Source organism: Pteronotus mesoamericanus, unplaced genomic scaffold, assembly GCF_021234165.1.
Source record: "Pteronotus mesoamericanus isolate MK-2021 breed Mesoamerican mustached bat unplaced genomic scaffold, CSHL_Meso_final contig_25, whole genome shotgun sequence".
Lineage (NCBI taxonomy): Eukaryota > Metazoa > Chordata > Mammalia > Chiroptera > Mormoopidae > Pteronotus > Pteronotus mesoamericanus.
In genome coordinates, this window is record NW_026555105.1 from 15,222,501 (window position 1) to 15,245,273 (window position 22,773).

The 22,773-nt window shown below is 37.1% G+C and overlaps 1 protein-coding gene across 6 annotated transcripts in view; it reads right to left on the reverse strand.

The window, feature by feature from the left end:
* The window catches only part of RALGAPB (Ral GTPase activating protein non-catalytic subunit beta), an 84,715-nt gene that overhangs the window by 56,063 nt on the left and 5,879 nt on the right, over positions 1-22,773 (reverse strand). For 4 of the 6 annotated variants that reach the window (XM_054573763.1, XM_054573762.1, XM_054573761.1 and 1 more), the window contains exons 2-7: positions 17,164-17,379; positions 14,593-14,795; positions 8,365-8,528; positions 6,630-6,816; positions 3,338-3,469; positions 1-57 (exon numbers count right to left, since the gene is read on the reverse strand). The exon at positions 1-57 is cut by the window's left edge and continues 122 nt beyond it. In XM_054573763.1, coding sequence (XP_054429738.1) covers positions 1-57; positions 3,338-3,469; positions 6,630-6,816; positions 8,365-8,528; positions 14,593-14,795; positions 17,164-17,349 — 929 coding nt within the window. In that variant the 5' untranslated portion in view covers positions 17,350-17,379. Of the gene's footprint in view, positions 58-3,337; positions 3,470-6,629; positions 6,817-8,364; positions 8,529-14,592; positions 14,796-17,163; positions 17,380-18,122; positions 18,701-22,773 lie in introns of those variants that run through there. The other 2 variants (XM_054573760.1, XM_054573764.1) reach the window with 2 other exon arrangements.

Genomic DNA, 22,773 nt, shown 5'->3' on the forward strand with positions numbered 1-22,773 from the left:
TCCTGAAATTTGGGAGTAGAGCTTATAATGGCTGGGTTACTCAAATCCACGGGATTACTATCAAAAAAGAGAGAAGAATTAATTATACATTTAAAAGTTTCTTTAGCAATAGGCTGCATGCAATCTATTTTAAGAACAGGGCTGTTTGTGCCTATTTAATTCAGAGAGGGGACTAATCTGTATTCAATAGGCTAAGGACTCAAACATCAGCACTTCTTTACAGAAGATCTGCAGTGTGTTTACATATACTTTGCCTACTCAGAGCATGAGAATCAAAGTAACACTAGAAATTTTTAATTTTTAAGAGTATATAAGGATATTTTTCTAATATGTTTGGAATTAAGCAAGAGAAGAAAAATTGTAACTAAATCAACAAGAACTCCAAGGGAAAAAAATTTTTACTTTATTAACCTACTCAGTTTTTTTAAAAACTGCTTTTAAATTGGGATTAGCATTTGTTTTAATGTGTATGTACTAAAGTCATACATTTCAAAACAATATATTTGAGCTTGAGTTATAGTTCTACTAAAAAGTAGATTTAGATTTCCATTTAAAATGGTTTGCTTAGCTAGCCATTAGATGGCCCCTCCAACTCAAAGTGATATTGTTAATAAACCTACAGGTAGCACCTGGAAAGAATTTCACTTTCTATAAGGCCAAAAGAACCAGGCTGAGAAGTACAAATCAGTGGTTTATAAATGCTCTGCCCTTTTAAACCCCTTTTCCCATCCACTCAGATCCTTAATTGCAAGTGGAAACAAGAAAGTGTATATATAGGCTTCTAATGTCAATAGATTATATCCATAGAACTGTAATTCATCATGTGAGGTAGAGTGGATAGGTCTAGTAGCAGTGCCAGGAAGCTTACACTAGTTTCTATGCATGTAAATCTGAAATGATTTTACTGGCACACATTATTAGAGAACAGATTAAAAAAATAATAAAACTTGAAATGAGAATGGGAAACAAAGGATACAGATCAGATCACAGAGGCTACATTTCTACATGCTGTATATCTGACACATGTGGACAGCCTAATAATCTGGATTCGACCTAGATGTACTGAAACAGAACCTCCAGGTGGGACCTGAATGACAGTTGGCCATGCACAAACAAGTCAGAGGACAGTAGTATTCTAATCAAGGGAAATATCTTTTCTCCCCTGAAAAAAGATAAAGCATTACCACACTAAACAAATGTTGATAGCTATCTCCCCATCATACTCAGCTCTCTTCCCAGGAAATTTGCCAATGACCATGGCAGCCCTTTCTGAATAACCTTCATGGGTCTGCCTCCCACTCAGCTATAGCTCCTTTAACCAACAGGCTAAAAACATCCAAAAGGTGTCTATCCAGATGTCTGCTAGACACCTATAACTGATGTAGTAGCTTAACTAACAAAAATAATTTAATCCAATTTATCCATTTTGAGAATCTGAGCAAAGAAAAAGTCCCTGTGAACTGAAATGGCTAGAGCTGGAAAGTCATACAGTATTTACATCACTGGACAATTATCACAGAATTGCATGTACCCCAAAGGCAGAAAGAAACAGGGACTTGGGGGAAAAAGAACAATGTGTATAAGCACAAAAGAAACAAAAGCCAAGAGAGGCAGATGACAGCGCAGCTTCACCCAAGGTTGGCTTGATCCACCCCCATCTGGAGTGCTGGACATTCATTGCTTCTTAGAACCCAGTGAGACTTCTCTATCATCAGACAATAACCTCTCTTTTTCACCTGTGTTTACTTAAGTAGGCTCCTATTCTTTAGATCCAAAAGAATCCTTAATAAAATAATAAAATCTTTCAGCTAAAGATAAAACCTGAAAAGTGAAATTAATAGTGAAGAAATAGGAAAAGATTATCCAAGAACTACAACTAAAAAAGATTAAAGGATTAGAGTTTCACTGGTGATTTATTTCAAATTCTAACAACCATATAACCTCCACAAAATACGGCATAGAAGAAATAGGAAGTTTCCTTTTCTTTTTTGTTTAGGTTACCAAAACATAAATTAGTTAAAAAAAAAAGGAACTAGTTAATTTGGAAAAAAACACCTAAAGGACTCTATAACCAACCACAACTTTTCTCTCAGGACTGAAGAATAATTCCATATTGAAATAAATTAATATATCACAACAACAGGTAAAAAAGAAAAAACATTTAATTGCTTAAAGTAAATCCCAAACTATGATTTGAATAAAATTTATATTTTTTACATATTCAATTTTTTAATTGCTTAGGAAACCAGGAACATAAAAAAGAATAACTAATATCAACAACCAATATCCTACTCAAAATTTCATGTAGCATAGGCATTCCAATGAAAATTAGAACACAGAAAAATATTCTAATCTTAAAAGAAACAGAAAATGGTTACCAAAAAATCAATTAAAAATATAAACTGAAATCACTAAAGATGAAAAACACAAACTTAAAGACAAAAAATAGTTAATACCCTTAATTTATAAAAAGACCATAAAGAATAATTTATTTAAAAAGACTTTATTCATTTATTTTTAGAGAGAGGGGAAGGCAGGGAGAAAAAGAGGGAGAGAAACATTGACTGGTTGCCTCTTGCATGTCCCAAGCTGGGAGCCTAGCTCACAACCTAGGGATGTGCCCTGACTGGGAGCCGAACCGGCAACCTTTCAGTTTGCAGGATGACACCCAACTCCCTGAGCTACACCAGTCAGGGCATACAGAATAATTTAGAATCACTAGTACACAAGCAGAAAAATGAGGCTAGTCAAATCAGAAAGAGAGGATAGGCAAGGAAAACATTTAAGAATTAAGACAATACACAACAGAACCAAAGTTCCACAGAGCAAAAGAATGGGGCTAGTAGAAAGTAAGGAAGTGATGAAGCTGAATTGAATAGAATTACTATAAAAAAAGAAATAGCAGGAAAGAGCAACTTATCTATCTGTGAAATTTAAGTGTATCCCTCAGAACAATTTTAAACAAGGCTACTAGAGGAGGGGCCCTGTGAGCCAGACTGACCAGTTAGTGCTGGTCACAGAGAGGAGCAAGGGAGGTTCCAGTCCCCACAGAACGTGACAAAGTCCTGGAAGAGATATCCTCCAGGCTGTAGCAACAGGCAAAAGGACAAATGCTGTATCTACCACAGGGAACAAGCTCCTAGAGAGTAGAGACCCAGAGCAGCTGAGGATAGCATGACCCTGCTAGAACAGGGAGAGCAGAAGGCACATGATGCACACGAGCGTGCTGTCCACTTTGGCTCCACCTGCACTCTGAAATCTGACGAGAATTACAGCATGGCTCCTGCCCTAAGACACTTAATGGGTAAAAAGCATAGGAGAAACTAATTAACAGTACCTTAACATGTGTAAAAAGCGAAACCATGTCTGTGCAACACATTCGTTATCCATTTCAGGAGGGATCAGACTGGCATCTTCATCGGGAACTTTAAATGGAGGAAATGAAGGACCATAAGTAAAGCGTAGCAATCTAGAAAATTAAAAAATGCACACCACTAAGTTCATTTCTTAACAGAGTAATATTCAAGCATTAAAATACAAGAGAAAATAGAAGAAACATATATTATATCTCAGTGCTAAGTGAATAAGACAAATAAAAATCCTTGTTTATAAAACAGAGTAATTGAAAGCAGATTTCTAGTTTTATAAGATATAAAACATTTAAATATTAATTATTTGTTTTAATAAACTATAAGTTACATTTATATTTTACTTATATTTTATAAATTATGTAATTTATATTTTAAATTACATATTTAAGTTTGTAACATTATAAATAATATAAATTATTTCATATAAATATAATGAATTATTAATATAGGATGCACTTATTATATATAATTTTATAATATACTATAATACAACTTTAAAATTATATATTAGTAATTTATAGTTATAATTTTTAAATTTTTGTCTATAAATAATTGCAAATAACAAATAATAAATTAATTATAATTTTATAATGTAATTATATTTATATAATTACCCTATAATATAAATAAATTATTTAAGTTATTTTTTAAAAGATACATCCCACTATAAGCTCCTTCAACACAACTAAGCCATAATTTATTCATAATACAACTGCTATACAGCTTTATGTGAAGTTTAAAAATTGTGGTATACTTTAAAAGTAATTCAACATTTCAATTACTTAATTTAACAGTAACATTCCAAATGTAGTAAAAACTTTTCAAAGCCCTTTGACTCAATTATTACACATCTAGAAATTAGATCTTAATAGCCAGAATATACACATAGACAATGTATAAAGCATTCATATCAACAATATTTTTAAAGTAACACATTGGAAACAACACAAATATCAAAACAAGAAGAAAATTATTAAATAAATTATCATCCATTTACATAATGGAAAAACTACAAAGCCATTAAAAATATGATCCCAAGATCTGCTTATGAAAAAAAAAGGCATATATGACAAAAATCAGACATCAAATGAAATAAGCAGATACTATATAGAATAATCTTAAACTGATTTTTTTAAAAAAGAGAACTAGCCCTGACCACCGTGGCTCAGTTGGCTGGGCATCATATTACAAAGCAGAAAGTCGCCAGTTCGATCTCCAGTCAGGGCACATGCCTGGGTTGTGGGCCCAGTCCCTGACTGAGATGTGTTCAAGAGTCAACCCATTGATGTTTCCCTCACACACTGATGTTTCTCTCCCTCTCTTTCTCCCTTCCTTCCGCTCTCTCTAAAAATAAATAAATAAAATCTTTAAAAAAGAGAGAGAATTAAATGGAAAAAAATATATTCAAACATTAACATTGGTTGTAAGTGATGACTATTTCCCCATATACCTTCTGAATTTTTTAGTATAAGCATTTATTACTTTTATAATCAAGATAAAAGTATTTTTAAAAATAGATTTATAATGACATTCACTAAGACATACCAGAATCAACAATATTCCAAACTGTCATTGTTTAGTTTAAATAATGATAAAGATATAAGCATTTTATTAATTTAGAAAAAGACCAGTCTACCTTCTGATACATAGTACTACCTACAAATTATTTGTTCCTGTCTCCACCTTCCCTCTTCCCCCAATCAAACCTGAATCAGACCAAATCTCTACATCTAACTACCAGCTGACAAGAAATACAGGAGACAAAGAAACATATTAATTAACACAACTAAAACATAATCAGAAAAATCCAGAATGTGAAACACTCTTGTAAGACAAACAACCGAGTTTCTTCAACAACAAAAAAACAAAAACAAAAAAACTGCACAGAAATAAAAACAAGAGAGCAGAAGGCTTGTAATTTAACAAAGGCTTAAGAAACATGTCAACTAAATTCAATGTCTAAGCCTTGTTTGTTTTCTGATATTATGGAATCAACTGTAAAAAGAAAAAGATATTGAGATATTCAGGGACATTTGAACACTGAATGGCTAACTAATATTAAAGAACTGTTAACATTTTTAAGTGCAATAATGGTATTGTGACTACATTTAAAATAAGAATCCTCACCTTTTAGACTTATATATTAAAACATGTAGATTATGGAAATGTAAAGTACAGCATTGGGGATATGGTCGATAATATTGTAATAACTATGTATGGTGCCAGCTGTGTACTAAACTTATCAGGGGTAACTGCTTCGTAAGTTACATAAATATCTAACCATTATGCTGTACACCTGAAACCAATATAATATTGAATGCCAACTGTAATTGAAAGAGTTTAAGTAAAAAAAAATTTTTTAAACATGTAGGGTTGAGTGATGGCATTATATATAGTTAGTAAAAAGGTAAAGTTATAATTATAAAAACCTGCCCTCTTTGATTACAAAGTAGCACATGATTCCATTTCTATAGAATTATGTATAAAAATGTATGACAGGATTTCTGGTGAACTTAACTTTTTCTGTTATACCTTTGTATGGTTTGTTTGTTTGTTTTTTTCAAATAATGATCATGTGGAGGAAACTAAGACCCTAAAATTCCTATGATAACTCACATTTTTTTTTTAATCCCCACTCACGAATGTTTATTGATTTTAGAGAAAGCAAGCGAGAGACATCAACCTCCCATAAGCACGCTGACCAGAAATTGAACCCACAACCTAGGATGTACCCTGACTGGGGATCGTTCCCGCCACTTTTTGGTGTATGGGACAATGCTTCAACCAACTGAGCCACTGGCCAGGGCTAATAACTCACATTTTTTTAAATTTTTATTTCAGAAAGAAAATAATGATCATGAATACAGAGTAGGGCAAAAGGAAGTTTACAATTGTTCTTATGGAAAATAACACAATAATTAATAACAACAATACAAAAATAAACTGTTTCATGAACTCACAACTGTAAACCTACTTTTGCCCTATCCTGTATTTTAATAGTCAGAAGAAGAGTGGGATTTTTGGGAAGGAGCTAAGGTGTAGAGTTTATCTCCTTCTCCAAGACACTTGCTTAATCTGAAAACTTCTAGACTAGATAGGCACTAGCCAAACTACTACATCTATTTCTTTTTTAAATGGCTTGATTCTGTATCTAAAGTACCATAATAATTGACACAAGATACAGGTTTTACAATGTATTCCACAAATCCCAGAAGGACAGAACGAGGCAAGACAGATGAAGTTAATGACAGGACCTACCTTGAAGTGAGTGCACAGATGACCTTGCTCCACTGCTCCACCACTGCCGGGTGGTGCCTCCAGTTAGCCACCATCTCCTTAGCTGTTTTCCAATAAGGAGGTGTTGGGAAGCACCGAGTACAAGCTAGTAACCAAACCTCAAAGAGAACGCCAATCAACTTCTCTGCTAGATTCTCAGCAATGCCACCTTATCAACAAAAAGAAAACGTATCTTTGGTATATTTCTTTTTAAAGCAGAATCTTCAATTCACTGATTTGGGAGGAATGGCCAAAAAATGAAAATAACTACAATGTTAAGTTTTGACTTTCAAACAACCATTTAATACTAAGAACAAGAAATGATTCTCGGGAGCTTCTATGAAGGAAATCATGGCTACATCAACCAATTATCACTTTGAAAGTTTCCAAGTCACCCTGCTCAGTACTTATGGAAGATCTTAATCTTCCAGCAAGTAGGAAAGAAGCACAGAGGGAAGAGAGTTAAGGACGAGTGCCTATGATGAGTGACATCTGGGAGTCAGTTTCTGTACTAAGTAGTTGATACACATGACCTCCCATAATCCTCATGTTAATTCTACAGGATAGGTATTTATGACACTTATTACCAATTACCAGTTAACCCATTTTGGAAATGAGAAAACTTTGGTTCAGAAAATTTAAGTAACTTGCCCAAATTCACACAGCCAGTAAATAAAGGAATTGGGTCTACCTCCAAACTTAGTAATAAATTGCTTCAGGTGTTTGAAAGACACCCTTCCAGGGCCAGGGAAACAAAGAAGGAAGCAAAAGAACTACTGCAGGGCAGGACAAGCCTCAACCATGTAAACAGAGCTGCTCTCCTGCTGCAAGTCCTGGAACTAGGTAGTAGGGTGGTAGTCTGTACTCTATAGAGGTCAAATAGGCAAACTTGGAACTAAGAGGAAAAGTTATAAAAATGTATTTCAAATGAGCAAAAACAAAGTTTCAACAATAACAAGCCCAGAAGGGGATAAACTGCCTGCCTTGCGTTCCTGAGATCCTAGGCCTGGCAAGTAGCAGAGAGACAATGAACAATGACTGGTCAGCTATCACCAATACCAGACAGGATATTCCTATTATGGGGTCCCTTTCAACACAAAAATTCCATGATGCCTTTTAGGTATTTTTCTGGACACCGGATCTGTGTGAGAGCACAAGCACACTCACATGTATTTTAATTAGAAGAGAGACTACAGAGATGAATAAGTGACAGGGAACTTAGAACTAGAATGTCAACTTACAATCTGTATACACTGTGCTATAACATACAGAGCAGGGCTTCTAAGATACATTCTAAAGTCTTATAAAATTGGAGGGTTTTTAATGGCTAGGTAACAGACAGAATACTATCTGCTGAAGAAAATATCTTCTATAGCTATCAAGTGTTCAGAGTCTACTTTGATAACTACTTTGTAACCAGGTACATTATTGTATAAGGTCTAATTTAATTAGTTTGTTGTTTCTTATACAGATTCTATCCTAATATAGTAAACAAACTACTGTTCCCAGCTGTATCAAAAATGCATTAATTCACCCTACCATCACTGAAGGTAAAATAACTTCATGTCACGCCTTTGAGAGTTTCCGTTCTAAGAATTGTTAGCCTGGGTTTACAACTATTATGCTAAAATTTAAATCCCCACTGAATCTACTACTCATTGAATTTAAAAGTAAACTATTTGAAGCTCAGAAATAAATTAGGAAAAAATAAACAAACCTTGAACAGTTGGAGGAGCTAGAAGTATGTCATTAATCTGCAGAAGAAACAACAGTAAGACTTCCCAGGTTTCTCGGGCCATGATGGATGACTCACGGGCCAGTTTCTGAATGGCTCTCAGGACCTGTAAGCATAGTCGGATCTGACTGGAGCCCTGTTCCTGTCTGAAGAAGACAGACAGATATCACCGACAAGCCTTGAGAAAGCAACAGCTTAAGGACAGGCAACTTACGGATACGGCAAGCAATAGTCCAATAACACTCCCCAAGAGGATCAGCAGACTTAAGGACTAGGCACAATCTCTTTAGTTCAAAGTTACTTTTTATCAGTCATATAGTTCGGCACTCTGGGATCTCAACCTACCACTCATATGAAAGCTTGAAAACTCCTGGAGCAAAAGGGAAATACTAGAAATGTAAGCTTCACCTTTGGGTTGTCTATGTCTACAATATGCCTGGCACCTAACAAAAGGTATGTAATAGGTTTCTCTTAAATGGAAGGGTGAAAACCCACAACCACTTCTGCTATACACTGAAGCAGAAAGGCCTTTGCATTTTTAAAAATTTTTAAACACACATTCACAAGATTTTTGCATGGGATTTCATAGTGTCCACAGTCTCTTTGAAGCTAATCTCTGCCAGCAAGAACCTACAGGCCCAATGGACTATCCTAACAGGTCCCTTAAATTCATGATGTATGCAGGCAACTGTCTCAAAGATGAGCACCTGCTACTGCTGTTCTCATCTTAATAAAAAAAGCATCTTACCCCAAGATGGGGGCTCCAAAGTTTCTCCTAAAAGGACAGGTTTATAGCTTTCTTTAGTACACAGAACCATTTTTTTCCAAAGGAATAAAACAGGTCAAAGTAATAGGGCTGAGACTGAAGAGGAGAATAGATAGAGGTCCAAGCTCCAACCCGTATCCCCACTCTCCAAAGTAGACCATCTGAGAATTTCAAGAATAATAGGAAATTCACTGCATTAGCAAATGGTGAGCTGGCCTCCAGACTTCCTATGTGAAATCTTAGACAAGCAACCAATATCATTGAGGTAAATTTTGAGGCCACGTTTCTATATATTATGACATGTCCTAAAGGACTAGTAGCCTTGGCTGGTGTGGCTCAGTGGACTGACTGCCAGCCTGCAAACTGAAAGGCTGCCAGTTCAATTCCCAGTTAGGACACATGCCTGGGTTGCAGCCCAGGTTCCCTGTTGGGGGTGTGTGAGAGGCAACCAACTGATGTATCTCTTGCACTTTGATGTTTTTCTCCCTCTCTTTCTCCCTCCTCTCCCCTCTCTCTAAAAATAAATAAATATAATCTTAAAAAAAATAAAAGAATAAAACATGTCTGAATCAGAGTAGGGAATCTCAAAGCCTCCTTAAGAAATCCAGAAAATGAAGCAGGTACCCCTGGAACTCCTACCCCAACCTTAGGATAGGCATTCTCAGATTCTAAGCCATGACCCAGAAAACCAGGCACCTACCCTTGAGTTGCAAACAAATGACACCACTAAGTTTTCCCAAGTCAGACCTAGAGTAAAATGAGACATTCACCTAGGAAAAGCCAAGAGCCCTCAAGAGCAGGAAGATGGCCCACGTTCAGCTGGAGGTGAATCCAGTCCCTGTGAAGCCATCAGGGCTCAATTTTATGTCTGTTGCTCTGACTACTTGAAGACTAAAAAGTTACATAATAGTCCAAAACCTCATCTAGCCACATAAGAGGAAATCCAGAATAAGAAATAAAAATACCACTAGTAATGCTGGGGATGACCCTCTTCCAAGCCAACAGTAACACTGTATGCCTCCTAAATGGTCGCCAAGGCCTACACTATTTCCCGGTATCTGATGGATTTGTATTTTTTACCATTTTTTGTTCATAGTTTTGATCTTCTCCTTTTTCTTAAGTCCCTTTAACGTTTCATATAATAATGGTTTAGTGATGACGAACTCCTTTAGCTTTTTCTTATCTGGGAAGCTCTTTATCTGCCCTTCGATGCTAAGTGATATTTGCTGAGTAGAGCAATCTTGGCTGTACGTCCCTGATTTACATTACTTCAAGTATGTCTTGCCAATCCCTTCTAGCCTGCAGTTTCTTTTGAGAAGTCAGCTGACAGTCTTATGGGAACCCCCTTGTAGATAACTGCTTTTCTCTTGATGCTTTTAAGATCCTCTCTTTATCTTTAAACTGTAGCATTTTATTTATGATGTGTCTTGGAATGTGCCTCTTTAAATCTATTTGTTTTAAAGATTTTATTTATTTATTTTCAGAGACAGGGGAAGTGAAGGAGAAAGAGGGAGAGAAAAGTCAATGTGTGGTTGCTTCTTGCATGCCCCCTACCAGGGACCTGACCTGCACAACCCAGACATGTGCCCTGACCTGGGAATTGAACCAGCGACCCTTTGGTTCACAGGCTGGCACTCAATCCACTGAGCCACACTAGCCAGGCCTCAATCCATCTTGTTTGGGACTCTGTGCTTCCTGAAGTTGCATCGATTGCAATCTCTTTCCTTCACCAATAGATTTCTAATTTCTAATTGCTCTTTCCCTTCTCCTTCTGGCACCCCTATGATGTGAACATTGGAACACTTGAAGTTGCCCCAGAGGCTGCTTACTCTATCCTTGGGGTTTGTTTTTTTTTTAGATTCTTTTTTCTTCTTGTTGTTCTTTATTGTTGTTTTCTGCTTCCTTATGTTCCAAATCATTGATTTGATTCTTGGCTTCATCCACTCTCCTGTTGTTTCCCAATAAATTGTTCTTTATTTTAATTAGTGTATCCTTCATTTCTGTCTGGATCTTTTTTATGCTGTTGAGGTCCTCACTGTGTTCCTTGAGTATCCTCATAACTAGTGTTTTATACTCTGCATCAGATAGATTGTTTGTCTCCATTTTGTTTAGTTCTTTTTTGGGAGTTTTAATCTGTACCTTCATTGAGGGCATGTTTCCTTGTCTCCTCATTCTGGCAGCCTCCCTGTGTTTGTTTCTGTGTATTAGGTAGAGCTGCTATGACTCCCTGTCTTGGTAGCGTGGCCTAATGTAGTAGCCGTCTTGTAGGGTCCAGTGGCACAACATCCCTTATTGCCCAAGCTGGGTACTCAAGGTGCGACCTTTGTGTGGGCTGAACACCCTCCTCTTGTAGTTGAGCCTTGATTGCTGTTGGCAGATCAATGGGAGGGATCTCCCCAGACCAGTCAGCTGCAAAGACTGGCTGTAACCACTGACCACCAACCTCCTCTCTACATGGAGGATCAGCTGTGTGGGGACGAGGTGGTGGTGCTTCAACATAGTCTTCAGCAGTCCACTGGGTGTGCAGGCTCTGGGGTTTCCTAGGTGGTACACTCCAAGATCTGCCCCCAACTGTGTTTTGCCTGGGGCCATACTGCCTGAGCTATAAAGCAATCTGAGATGGCTGCTACTTGTGCTGAGGTTGGAGATTCCCAGGCAAAGCCAAGGTGTGAATCTAGGCTGGCTGCTGTTAGTACCCAGGCCTGGGACCACTTAACAAGAGATACAGGGGTTGGGGACTCACTGAGGCTGGCTATAGCTTATTTGAGAGTATTTAGGAAGTTGTGAAGCACAAGCCAAGACCAACTGTTCTTATGGAAAAGTAGTTTGGGTGGGCCCATAAGCTGGGTGGGGCAAAGTCTCTGGGGATCTCCAGGGCGGGGCAAACAGTGTTAGCCAGGTTGATGGAGTCTCAGATATGGCACCAGCCTGCCAGCTTTGTGGCTCCGTAGGGGTAGGATTCAGAAAAGGGGCAATGGCCTTTACCCATCTTTCTGTCTAGGAGGAAGCTGTCCCCCAGCTGTCACCTTGATGCCATACACTTCAGTGTCTCGCTGAATGCCACTGGTGCCTTACAAGCTGCTACCCTGGCGCTGGAGCTCAGAGGAAATGAGTCTGAGTAAATCTATGAGTAAATCTAAGAAACTGCTTGGGACTCTAAAAATTTCTCCCACCAACTCAATTCTCCCTGGTTTTTGCAGCCAGAAGTAATGGGGACTTATCTTTCTGGCACTGGAACCCTGGGCTGAGGGGCCTGGTGTGGGACTGGGACTCCTCATTCCTGAGATGTCCCTGCCAAATTTTTATTCGCCACATGTGGATGTGGGAAGAGCCAGTTCCGCATCTCCACACACCCCTCCTACCAGTAGTTTCTTTAATTCCGTAGTTGTCAGAGTTCCATTCAACTCAATTTCTGACATTCTGAGTGATGGATGTTCTATATTTTAGTTGTAATTTTGATGTGGCTGTGCAAGGAGGCGAGCCATGTTTATCTATGCTGCCATCCCCTCACTCTTGTTGAATGCTTGGATGTACTCCAAAAGAACTCTTAAGACTCACTTCAGTACCCTCTCATAAATATGCACACATACACTTTTGAGAAAACAAGTTTACAAATATATTACAACTAGTAAAATGAACCATTTGTAAGGCAGTCCTGACTCTCAAAAGAGAAAAGCAAAAGCCTAATTAACTTTTTCATCAGTACAGACTAAGTACTGAGAGGTGGTATTGGTACAAAGAGTAAAAAGATGCAGTGACAGCACAACTAATGAGACTGTTCCATGCACACACAGAAAGGCCAGCAAACTGATCTCCTAAATCGGATGACAAGAAAGCATTAAAACTATTATACCACTTGAGAAGAACCTGCTTAGCCACAAACACTATGCAAATTATTGCCAACCATTTCCTGTTATTATTTCCATTTGAAATTAATAAAAATAGGCCAACAGCATTTAATTCACACCTACGGTAATACCAGTATTGTACCAGACACTGTGGAAGAGTTAAATATATACAGCCCAGTTCCAGCCCTCAAGTTGGTTAGATGGGGTAATGAGACGTACACATTTTAAAAGATAAGCAACAAAGGGGGGATAAATGGTGATGGAGAGACGTGACTTGTGGCAAACACACAATATACAGATGATGTATTATAGAACTGTACTCCTTAAACCTATATAATTTTGTTAACCAATGTAACCCTAATAAGTTCAATTTTTAAAAAACAATAAGCAAAAAAAGAGTGGGGAGATATAAGAGTGACACAGGAAGTACCACAGAGGCTCACCAAAGGTCTAGTCACTTTGGGCTTCAATGGCTAAGTAAGGCTTCTTTTTAGAAGGCAGGGTTTAAGATAAACCAACAAAAGTGCAACTAGGACAGCTGGGAGGAGGAGAAGAGGAGCAGGAAGATGAAAGAGTAGGTGATAATAGGAAAGATCTTTAAGAAGTCTTAGGGAATGTTTAATATGAGTCTGACCAAAGAGCAGGGCTCATGCAGATTTAGTAACAGCTAATCTGGCTAGAGGCCAGATTACTGCAGGTATTTCACACAAAGTAAGGAGTTTACACTTGATCCTAGACACCAGAATTCTTAATGGAGATTTTCCCTTTTTAATTCAGATTTGCCAAAATAACCTTCTTTCTAAATTTAAAAAGATAAAATTTACAGAGCTGGTTTCTGGATGATTCAAAGTCCCTCACCATCTGACAGACCGAAAGCTCTAACCAGGACCTTTCCAAAAGGAGACAAGCCCCCTTGCCTCTTTCAAAGACAAAATAATAGCTGAAAACATATTTTTATTATAGAAAATCCCCATGAATGGGTAGGGAGTTAATGCTTTCTTCTTCATTAATTCATATATCCCCCAAATTCTTCATAATGACATAATTTTTTTAAAACCAGAATAAAAAATTTAAGTACAAGTAATGTAAATATCCTACATGACAATATTTAAGGTCTTTGCCTCAGAGATGGGGGAAAATCAGTAACAAACTGTCAAGATAATCTTTTGGCCTACTACTACAAATCTGCCCATAATAACGTCGAGTCTTCTTACTTTAATGTCTTCATTCTCTCATAGGAAAGATTCACTTTAAGGTAGAAGGTTTAGTTGCTTTAGCTTAAATGGAAACAAAAATTATGACAGGCTAAAGTGTCTTTTTGAGTGGAAGGGAAAGGGGTCACAGTATTTTAATATCTAATAGCTATCAAATTTAGAAGAAAAACCAAAAGCCTTTAAAAATGGGCACATATTTAAACATTATATAAACTCATCTCTCCTAACATTCATGTTTATACACTCTTTAATTGAACAAGTAATAAAAGCTAACTATTCAAAGTACTAACAATGAAATCAGCTCCTATAATATAAAAAAGTAACATTTATGAATAATTTACTATGATCTTGATAACAGGCCAGAGAGACAGGGATAGCTTACCTTGGTACAAAAAGATTTTGCAGATGTTTTAATATACTTTGAACATATAGATTAGGCTCTTTAATAACCGGCAATGGAATAGAATCTTTCGGCAACACTAAAGCCATAATCCAGTCTGTATATACATCAACACAGTATTTTACAGTTTCTCCATCCAATGGAAGAGTTAGTCCATAGCAAATTACTTCCATGGTCCATTTTACCTAAACAAAAGAAAATATAGATAAAGAATTATCACATATCACTATTTCTATCTCAGTAGATTGATTTAAAATGTTGAGCTCTTTTATTGCCAAAAAAATCTCTCAATTAACAATATATTCACCTCAACATATGTATCAGATTTATTCTAGAAAATGCACTTTCCACATATAAGACATACTTGGACATTTCCTAAGCAAAAAAATTACATATTTCTAAATATTCAACCTATATTGGCATTTAACCTTTAGACATTATTATTGTGTGCTCTGTGAAATAGAAAGTAAATACAGGACATCTTAATATTCCACAGAGACTGGAGGCAAAGACAGGAAATTTTATATACTTTTCTCTACTTAATTACATAAGGGTACATGTGTCACTTAGGATATCATATACACAAATTCAATCACATTCCATTTTCAGATTACGCAACATTAACAACAGGAAGGAAAATAAACTGATACTCAACTCTTATCTTACGACTGCCAAAGAAAACAATATTTAAAATGAAAGGGTAAGAACAAATACAAGTGAGAAGGGACTGAAGCTGGGTAAGATTTAATAAGGCACTTAGCTATACTAGATGAGTTCAGCCCCCTGATCCACCTGAATCCCATCCTAGAGGCTGAAAGGAGTTGCCTGAGAGACTGCTGAACCATTGCCAACAGTCGCGAAGAGTGAACAAGGTGTGACGGAAAAGGGAAAACAGCCCAATTTGCAAAAGTGGATGAAACTACATTCCAGATGCTGTAGAGTGAAAGGTTTAAGTGAATTCCAGACAAAACCGGAACAAATTACTAAGCAGATGATCACTGAGTACTTAAAAAGGGAAGCACAATCACTGGGAACCAGTCTGCTCAAAAAGAACAAGTCATGCCAGACAAACTTCATTCCTTTAATAACAGGGTTACTATACAGGCAGCTGACAATTGCCTAATCTTCACAGTTTACAAAGCACTTTCATAAATATCACCTAACCATCAAAATAACCTTGTATGAGAGGGTAAACTATCTTCACTTTATAGATAAGAAACCTGAAGCTTAGCCAGGTTAAGAAATTTGGCCCAAGTCACTGGTTTGGAAATGCCGAAGCTGAAAACTTGAACCCTAGTCTTCCAGCTAGAAATCAGATGCTCTTCTCATTATGCCATTAACAGCCTTCTCTGGCAAAGGGAAACCTGGGCTTTAATAAGAAATTTGGTGAGATACAGGATGGCGTGTGGGCAAGATGGAGATTTATGGCCCAAAAGAAGGTAGAATGGCTAGATTTATAATTGGTTGAAACACCAAATGACAGTAACACTGGATTAATGTACCATAAGGTCATTTTGGAAGAAGATGCTCAATGGCAGGCCAAAGACCCTACAAAGATTTTAATTTAGGAGAAAAAGAGAAAAACAGATTATATGCTGACCATTAGTAGATATTACATAACTAAAGCAGCATAGCTAATTTATTAGATAGAAATTCAGGTTTCAAAAAGACTTCTGCAACATAAAACTAAAATTGAACCAAGAAAAATACATGTATTAAAATGTTTAAGCTCAAAAACTACAGAGGCAAAACAAAACAAAAAAATCCTAGAAAGGTTAAAGGCAGAAAATATACAGCAGCCATATAACAATATAATGTGATGTAATACATGGGAGAGGGGACAAGGAAGGGGGAGAGGGGGCAGCTAAATTTCTCTTAGCTGCACAAGAAAAAGAATTTTAAAAGAGGCCGCAAGTCCCTAACTATCAGATGAAAGACAAAGGAAAAGATATCTCTGGTGATATCTTCACATGATTATTTAACTGTATAATTCTAGAAGACACTAGATTCAAGGACTAGTCCCATGTCCTTTTAAGGGTAGGAACAGAATAAACAAGGGCTGCACCAGAGCACTTCTATCAACTCATGTGCCATCTCTTCCCAGGACAAAGCAGTAAGGGATTACAAATAGGCCAAGAGGAGAGTGTAGCACAGCAAGCGACGGTCCTCAGGGCAAGTCTCTGCTAGTGTACACTGAAGAGAAGAAAATGCTCCTCAGGTAGGAATGATGATTTTCCAAACAGATCTCTGAATGGAAATCTAAAGACTGAGTCTTGAGTTTAGGAGAAAGGCCCTGATGCTCAAGTCTCTGTCTTGGGCACAGAGCTAATGTGAAGAACTGAGTCTGGCTAGTAGGAAGTCCCAGCAGCACAATGATGCAACCTATTCCTTGTAAGTGTCACAAACTCTGTGCCTCCAACCTGCAACCCAAATAAGATCAAAATCAAGAAGTCACATTGCATTGGGCAGAAATCCATTTAAAAGATGTTAAATAAATTCTTCATTAATAAATGTATATTTCCACACAGTAGAATGAAATGAAGAAACACTTACTTCTTTGTCAGTTTTTAACAAACTCTCACTACCAGCCACTGAAGGAGTAACTAAGGCCTGCCCAAGAGGATGGACCACTGCACTGGCCACCTCTCGCCCAACGCTCTCTGGATAGCTGTGCAGAACACTGGTGTGGCCCTGATCATTCTGAATCACCAAATGCAGGGACCTCCACTCAGAGTACATCGTGCCGCTAAAGGACTATCCAAATGGCACCTGAAAAGACAAAACAGAATTACGTGTCAAATTATACTGCTGCAAATTAATAAAAGGAAGTAAAATACAGATTTATCCTACATAGCAAGAGAGAGAAGCTGCAAACATATTGCCTCAAGAAGACTGAGAAAAAAAAACACATCTAAATGTTTTGAGAAATGTTCTAAAATAGCCTCATGGTGAGATTGGGTAGGAAGGCAAACCCTAAGAAGCAGCTAGCTGTCTGAGAACCTCCCCCCAAAAGAGCCCTCAGACGCCCTCAGTGGAGCTGGGACCATTGCACAAGGGAAAAAAATGATCAGATTTGGTACACTTATTTCGCAAGAAGGAATCCTCCTCACACTATGTTCCAGGATAGAAAAAGATGAAAGAATGCAGGACCTTAAGTAGGAAAGGGAGACAAAGGGAAGAGTATACTTGAAGACCCAGATTTTTCAGTCAATGGTTTCTAGGTACCTATTACATGCTCGAAGCATACCCCTGCAATTTCCCACCAAAGTCCTCAATCAGACTTACTATTCTTTGAGGATATTTCATTCCCTGACGCATTGGCACACAAACTGCCAGTAATGGAATGCCTAGAAGTCATAGTGTCCTTCAGAAAGCATAGTAAGAGCTGCCACTTACTGAGCATTTATTACATACTACTCATGTAATCATCAAAACAACTCCATGAATATCAGGTAATGTTATCTCTACTTGATAGATGAAAAAACTGAGACAGAGAGAGGTTTGCTTCTTACCTGAGGCTTCAGAGAATACAATGTGGTAGATCTGGGTTTTGAACCCACGTCTGCTGATTCGAGGGGCCATATCCTCAACCATGGCATGTACGGCCTCTCCCTACCCTATACGTTCTCCTTGTCATGTACTGCTTCTCCCTTCTCCCTAGACTATATATTCTCCATGAAAGGATGTCTACGACTATCATACAAATGAGAAATTTTAGCCACAGAAAACATATCTGCATGAATGCAATATAAATATTACAATCATAAATGCTATATCCATGAGGAGAATGAAGGATGGTTAGCCCTTTCCAAATTATTTGTTAACTTCCACTACTTGCTGTGAAATGTTTGCCCAGCCAGCAATGTTTAAACAAAATACATGGGTACACTTTATCTTTAAAAAGTTCTATCCCTTAAGCTAATTTTTCTTCAAACTGGGAGAAACTTAGAAAACCTCATTCCAGCTCAGCAACTTTCAGTGTTTTTCAAGAGGATATATGGTTGGTGTGTGTGAATCACTGGCCTACAGAATAAAGATCAAACTCAGCATGAAAGTCAAAGTCATTCATAAACTGGTCCCAAACTATCTTTCTCCTTTCCACACAGAAAGAACTCACCACTCTCCTTTCCCCCTCCTGTGTCCCAATCTACGCTTTTATTCAATATTCTCAGCTTCTTTTGTAAGCTGATGAACTGGAGTCCTCCTCTAACACTAAGAAGCCCTGAAATGGGAAGACAGGAGGGATGGACCAGTAATGAACAAGGTACCCACAATCTGAGAGAGGATGGATGCTTTAGTTTCCTCAGGATTTATAAGAAATTCCCCCCAAAATATCCTGGTGCCTTCCACACCCCCTAAAATAAGCACTCCCAAAAATGGAAGGGGAAAAAAGGGAGCTCTGACGGAACAGGGAGCCATTCCCATCAGAGGACAACTTATTTCCATACTACACACCTTTTCCTCACCATTTAAAAACTATTATCATACATATTATACACATACACAGATATAGTATACATACAGTATAAAGCATATGTACACACACTATATAGGTAGTTTTTCAATCTTTTCATTTTTTGTCTGGCTTCATTCACTACCCAAATAATCCACTTCTCTGGATAGATAATGCCTTAATAACCCAACATTTCCTGTTGTATTTTGCTCCACCCTAACTCAATATTATTAAAATAATTTTTATATATGAGTAACTAGGGATGTATACTTCTCTTTATGTTTTTGTGCATTCAACACACTCATGAATATCCTTCCAATTAATAAGATTCTTTCTAATGGCTGTGTAACGTTCCATGACAGGGACATGGCATAATTTATTCAACCAGCCTCCTAATAAGGTACACATTTATTTCATTCCCCAGCCCTCACTGTTTTTTGTTTTATGGGTTTTGTTTTGCTTTTTGTTACCGGGCAATCCTGATGTAATAAGCATGCCTGCTCATATATTTTAAGCGGTGGCCTTTTAATTTCTATGGAACAAGTTCCCAAGGGTGAAAATGTTGGATCAAAGAATATATGTACTTCTAATGTTAACAAGTCTTGCCAGATTGCTTCTCAAAAAAAGCTGTAACAACTCATTTACATTACAAATTAATAGAACCTCTTTCCTCCTCCTACCACCAACCTCCTGCCAGGAATCAGAATGATTGATTGATTTGCCAATTTGATAGGTATGAAGTAAAATTTCATTGTTTTAGCCAAATATTTACCTTTATTTTATAGCTTCTGAGTCCAACTTAAGTGGTTTCTCCCTCCCACCCCCTTTCTCAGCATCTTTCAAAGTCTGGGGCATGAAATAAATGAAATGGGTAATACTTTAATTTTTAATTATATGAATATACAATACAGACATCACACATAGTAAATGTAAGTAATGTTCTGTGAAACCTGTTTCATTTTTTTATATATGTATTTGTTCTGGGTTACCATGTAAAATACACTTCATGTACTATATGGGTCAAGGTCCAAAAGTTTGAAGATATAATCCTAAATTGTATATGGAGTCTACTAGATTTCCATGAAAGATAACTGTTTAATTCTTCACATTATTCACCTGGAATATACTTCTATAAGAGGTGTAAAAAAAGGACCAATTTTATTTTCTTCTAGATAGTCGAGCCAGCATCATCTATTAAAACTACATCCTTTCTCAATACTGAAATACCAGTTGTCATATTAAATTCTCATTTATATGGAATCTGTTTATGAATCTGTTCTGTTCAATCATTTGAATATTCCTATGCTAATGCCAAGATTTAAATTCAGTGGCTTGATAAAATTTCTTAATATTTGTAAAGGAAGCCCTTTCCACATTCACTCTTCTTTTTTAAAGTGACTTGTCCAGGGTCATATGGTAAGGTATGACCCTCAAATCTAAAAAGCTTTTTCATACTCCACATTACTGTTCACACTACTCCCACTGAGTGAACTGCTATTCCCCACTTTGATCCACCTTACAAGTACTTTTTTTTTTTTAATCCTCACCCAAAGACATTTATTTTTTCATTTCTTTTTTAGCATGAGAGAGAAGCATGGATTGGTGGCCTCCCTTATGCACCCAGACCAGGGATTGAACCCACGACCCAGATATGCACTCTGACCAGAATTCAAACCCTCAACTTTTCGGTTACAGGACAATGCTCCAACCGACTGAGCGACACTAGGCAGGGCAATACTCCTTCTTTAAGGCACAGTTCAAATGTCTTCTCTTTGGTAAAACTTTTCTTGACTCCTCATACCATCATCCCTCCTCCCCAGCTCTGAGTGCTTATAAGAGGCTGTCAACATCAAGCTTCACATTAGCTTATTCGTTAGATGTGTACAAGATATCTTCACCACAAATGTGTCAACCTTTCTTGAGTGGAAACCTCACTTCCTGAATCTTTGAGTAGTCCCTGACACACAAGAGATAACGAATAAATGTTTCAAAATGTCAAGGTTTACCCACAGGAAAAAGGAATAGTTAGGAGGTGTTCCCTTTATTCCACTGAAGTATATCTAAGATTCTGTATGCCGTATACAAATAAAAATTGAAAAATGTCCATTTACTTTAAGCTAATTACTAGTTTTAAAAAAATGGAGTTAATGATTTCTAAGTATTTAAGGAATATTTAGCATCCATTCCCGATACCAGATCACTGGAAGAAAAAGAAATGTTTTAAGGGAAAAAAAATAAAAGACAAGCTATCAAATTCCATGTAGTGGGTTCTCGTATAAAATGCATATTCCAGCCCTGGCTGATGTGGCTCAGTGGATTGAGAGCCAGCCTGCGAACCAAAGGGTCACTGGTTTGATTCCTAGTCGGGGCATAAGCCTAGGTTGCAGGCCAGGTTCCCAGTAGGAGGCACGCAAGAGGCAACCACACATTGATGTTTATCTTCCTCTCTTTCTCCCTCCCTTCACCTCTCTCTAAAAATAAATAAATAAAATCTAAAAAGAAAAAAAGCATATTCCAAGACCCCTTCCCTAGAAACCTCAATTTTGTAGATCTGGGTTGGGGATTGAGAATCTGTCTTTGAAGAACCCTTCCCAGTTCTGCAGTAAAGACAGAAGTATCATTTTTTAAAAAACACCAGGAAAAAACAATCAACACAAGCTTAATAGCTTTTAAATTCTTCTTAAAAGCTTCTGAAAGTTTTTAAATATAAGAAAATTTAATTATTTTATTAATGCTTAAATGATTAAATATAAGAAAATGAAATAAATGTTTTCAAGAAACTTATAGCCCTAGCCAGTGTGGCTCAGTTGGTTACCGTATCATCCTGTAAACCTAAGGGTCACAGGTTCGATTCCCAATCAGAGTACATGCCTAGGTTGCAGGTTCCGTCCCTGGTTAGGGCACGTACTAGAGGCAACGAGTTGATATTTCTCTCTCACATTGATATTTCTCTCTTTCTCTCTCTCTGAAAGCAATGAAAAAAGAAATGTCCTCAGATGAGGATAAAAAATATAAAAAAATGGGATAACTTCATAATGAAAGCATAAAACTATATATATTATAATGTAGTCATTAAATACAGACACGAGAAGCATGAAAATATGGAGGAGGATTGGTTAAGAGGTAGGGTTCTGGAACTCGACTTCTTATATTCAAATCCCAGCTTCACTCCCTGCAAGCTGGGAAACCTTGCAAACACTATTCTAACTCTATGTCTGAGCATCCTCATCTCTAAAATGGGAATAATAGTAGGATAATAGTCTATTTCTGTGTTGTTGTGGTGATTAGAAAATCAATGTATGTAATAAGATGTTTGGAACATGTCCTAATCCATAGTAAGCAATCAATAATTATTCTATGGAGGGATAAAAACATATATTATAATTAAAACTAGATATACACAGGACTAACAATTAGAAGGATCACAGAGAAATGCAAGGAGTTCTAACTTAAGTGGTAGAACTGATACTCTTTGATGTAGTAAATGTTTTTATTTATAGATCATCATGTCATAGAATTGATGAGTACATATCAGCATCCTGACTATGCATATAAACACAGATATGGACAGGAACCACTAAGTTGATTCAACAAATAGTTACTAACCATCTACTATATACAATGCAGTTGTTAAGACCAGGAAGGAGACAGACTAACAGAACTTCCTTTCTGTTTCAAATGAATTTACAGTTTAATTAAGGAGATTAAGA